Source organism: Pinus tabuliformis, chromosome 2_2 (assembly GCF_031772625.1).
Source record: "Pinus tabuliformis cultivar Carrire ecotype Pingquan chromosome 2_2, CPIR1, whole genome shotgun sequence".
In the NCBI taxonomy this organism is placed as follows: Eukaryota; Viridiplantae; Streptophyta; class Pinopsida; order Pinales; family Pinaceae; genus Pinus; species Pinus tabuliformis.
The window spans coordinates 41,551,487-41,554,435 of NC_142300.1; the positions used below are offsets into that span (position 1 = coordinate 41,551,487).

At 36.7% G+C, this 2,949-nt stretch overlaps 1 protein-coding gene across 1 annotated transcript; it reads left to right on the forward strand.

Moving 5' to 3' along the window:
- Positions 1-231: 231 nt before the first annotated feature.
- On the forward strand, positions 232-2,418 carry LOC149191398 (glucose-6-phosphate/phosphate translocator 2, chloroplastic-like). The gene is made up of 5 exons (XM_089404206.1): positions 232-992; positions 1,108-1,333; positions 1,458-1,686; positions 1,837-2,050; positions 2,149-2,418. Exons 1-5 carry the CDS (start codon positions 348-350, stop codon positions 2,158-2,160), a joined length of 1,326 nt encoding a protein of 441 aa, XP_089260332.1. The 5' UTR covers positions 232-347; the 3' UTR covers positions 2,161-2,418.
- The last annotated feature ends 531 nt before the right edge of the window (positions 2,419-2,949 follow it).

Sequence of the window (2,949 nt, forward strand, 5' to 3'; positions counted from 1 at the left end):
TATTTTGGAAAAAAAAAAAGAAATAAGCTTGCTGGTAAGGAAGTTCCCCTCTCATGACTAAATTTAAAAGTTTAAAATGTTAACAAGCAACATTTAATTCAAAAACTAAATATCTACATCGATTGAACTTCGACACAATACCAATATTGGGGAAATTAGAAAAGAAAAACGTGTATGTCAGGTGTTTTTGCATGACATCTTACATATATATATACATTACAAGGGCTGAGCTCTTATGCATTCAATTTCGATTTCGATTAGCTGAGCTCTTCTTTTCTGTAACTTCTATTGAATTGAATTGAATTGTTAGATTATTCATTTACCTAGTTCCTTAGCACGAACATTCAATGAATATGAATTCATATGTCACAAAACCCTTGACTAACCGCGTAAACAGCCTTAGCCTTCCTCGGTACAGTTTGTCAACAACAACTTCGAGCCCAGGAAAGTGGAGATTGCAGGGTCCACATGACTCGCATGCCCAAGGGATCAGAGAAAAACCTGATTTCTGCTGCGCCCATCTGAAGATCGATTCCGTTAAGCGTCTGGGTCTTACACCATCCAAGACACACAGAGAGCACAGCAGATTAATGATTGAAGCTAAGGCGTACGAAGCCAATAGATCCGTTAAGGGTCTGGGTTTTACACCATCCAAGACAGACAGAGAGCACAGCGGATTAATGATTGAAGCTAAGGCGTACGAAGGCAATAGATCAGATAACATTGTACATCAATTGCTTCTGCAGCAAGAAGAAGATGAAAGCGAATCTTCTGCTCAGAGATTGAAGATTGCCTTTTACTTTGCTACTTGGTGGGCTCTCAATGTGGTTTTCAATATCTACAACAAGAAAGTCCTCAATGTCTTCCCATACCCATGGTTAACCTCCACCCTATCCCTCGCTGCTGGTTCAGCCATCATGCTCGCTACCTGGGCAACCAGAGTGGTGGAGGCTCCGGAAACTGATCTCCAGTTCTGGAAGGCTTTGATCCCTGTAAGTTGTAACCCCCTCATCTCTCTACTCATTAATTGCTTGAATTTTTAACATTGGAGGTTGGTGCTAAATTGCTATTTATAACAAACAAAAAATATATATATGTTTGGTACAGGTTGCCATTGCGCACACCATAGGACACGTAGCAGCCACAGTGAGCATGTCGAAGGTTGCTGTTTCCTTCACCCACGTCATCAAGAGCGCAGAACCAGCGTTTAGTATAGTCGTGTCACGGTGCCTCCTGGGACAACATTTTCCACTGCCTGTCTACCTGTCTCTGTTACCCATCGTAGGGGGCTGTTCTCTCGCTGCGGCCACGGAGCTCAATTTCAACCTTATAGGTAAGTTGTTAATTGGTTTCAGCAAAACTCGCACACAAATCTTATTAATTCATAGCGTTTCGCTCTGGCCTGCATAATTAAGCTGAGCAAAGAGGATTGACTGAAAATGTTTGCATAATTGCAGGATTTATGGGTGCCATGATATCCAACCTCGCATTTGTATTCCGAAACATATTCTCCAAGAAAGGCATGGAGGGGAAGGGGAAGTCAGTGGGGGGAATGAACTACTATGCATGTCTCTCTATGCTCTCGCTGGCTATTTTAACACCCTTTGCATTTGCTGTGGAGGGTCCCAGGCTGTGGGCCACGGGATGGCACAATGCTCTGCACACCATTGGACCTCAATTTGCATGGTAAACTCACTTATATTCTATGTTTTCTTTTTCCTTCCCTTCCCTCACATGACATGACATTACATTATATGCGAAATGTAGCCGATAGTTTCTCTGGCACCGTAATATTTTGATCATTCTTCTAACCAACCATTGACTTGACTTTACCAGGTGGGTTGTTGCTCAAAGTGTGTTCTACCATCTGTACAACCAAGTTTCATACATGTCCCTCAACGAAATATCGCCATTAACATTCAGCATAGGCAACACAATGAAAAGGGTTTCCGTGATTGTTTCATCCATCATTATCTTTCACACACCACTCAACCCCATCAGCGCTGTAGGGGCAACTGTGGCCATTTTGGGGACATTCCTCTATTCACAGGTATCATATTATGTATATATTCTTCTTAATCATGCATATTTTATCCTGGTAAATGGAAAACAATCATAAGACTTATTAACTTCAATTTCCATTTGCAGGCAAAGCAATGAGGGAGTTGATATAAAAAGACAATGCTTTTTTCGAAATGAGGTCATTTCCACGATGGACTCACAGGTTTCAAAATGAGATGGAAGGACGTCCAAGTCCAATGAGGTCATTTCCACGGTGGACTTCAAGTTTCTGTGAGGCCATTTCTTTGATTGTGAGGTCATTTCCATGTTCGACTCCATTGTGACCCTTGTGTTGTCCTCACAGATGTTCCAAATGTGCCCCTTGCGTTGTCCTCACATATGTTCCAAATTTCCATGGTGGATTTCATTTTTTCTTAATTATAATATTATTTTTTTTATTAACTTTGATGTTTTTGGAGAAAATGACTTTTAATATTGCGAAAATATTATTATGATTTTAATAATAATGTGTTTTTTTCCTGTTCAGTTTCATTAATATATACTACAAGTTTTATCAATTTACGTATAAAAATTTAAATAAAAATAAAAAATTATTATTTTCATAATAATAATACTGTTAATTTTATTTTTTATTCAATTTTTTAAAATCCGAATATTATTTTTATGATAAATATACTTTCTTATTTGTAAATTTATTATATAAAAATGTATTTATATTAATAATAATGCAATTTAATTATAATTTTAAGTGAAACTAAATTAATAAATTTATATTTAATAAAAGACACAGGTTAAAATAATTAATAATGTACATTGAAATATTAGAAAAATATATACAACAAAAACATAAAAAATTTAAAAGAAATTAAGGATTAATCCTATTTAAATAAAATATAAAATAAAATAGCTTAACCATAATTGATATTT

What these genes read in the sequence shown, in the direction of transcription:
- LOC149191398 (XM_089404206.1), top strand. Translation starts at nt 348, where the DNA reads ATGAATATGAATTCATATGTCACAAAACCCTTGACTAACCGCGTAAAC. An exon ending in GCTCAATTTCAACCTTATAG is followed by an intron (nt 1,334 to 1,457) that starts GTAAGTTGTTAA and finishes GCATAATTGCAG; the next exon opens with GATTTATGGGTGCCATGATA. An exon ending in ATTGGACCTCAATTTGCATG is followed by an intron (nt 1,687 to 1,836) that starts GTAAACTCACTT and finishes TGACTTTACCAG; the next exon opens with GTGGGTTGTTGCTCAAAGTG.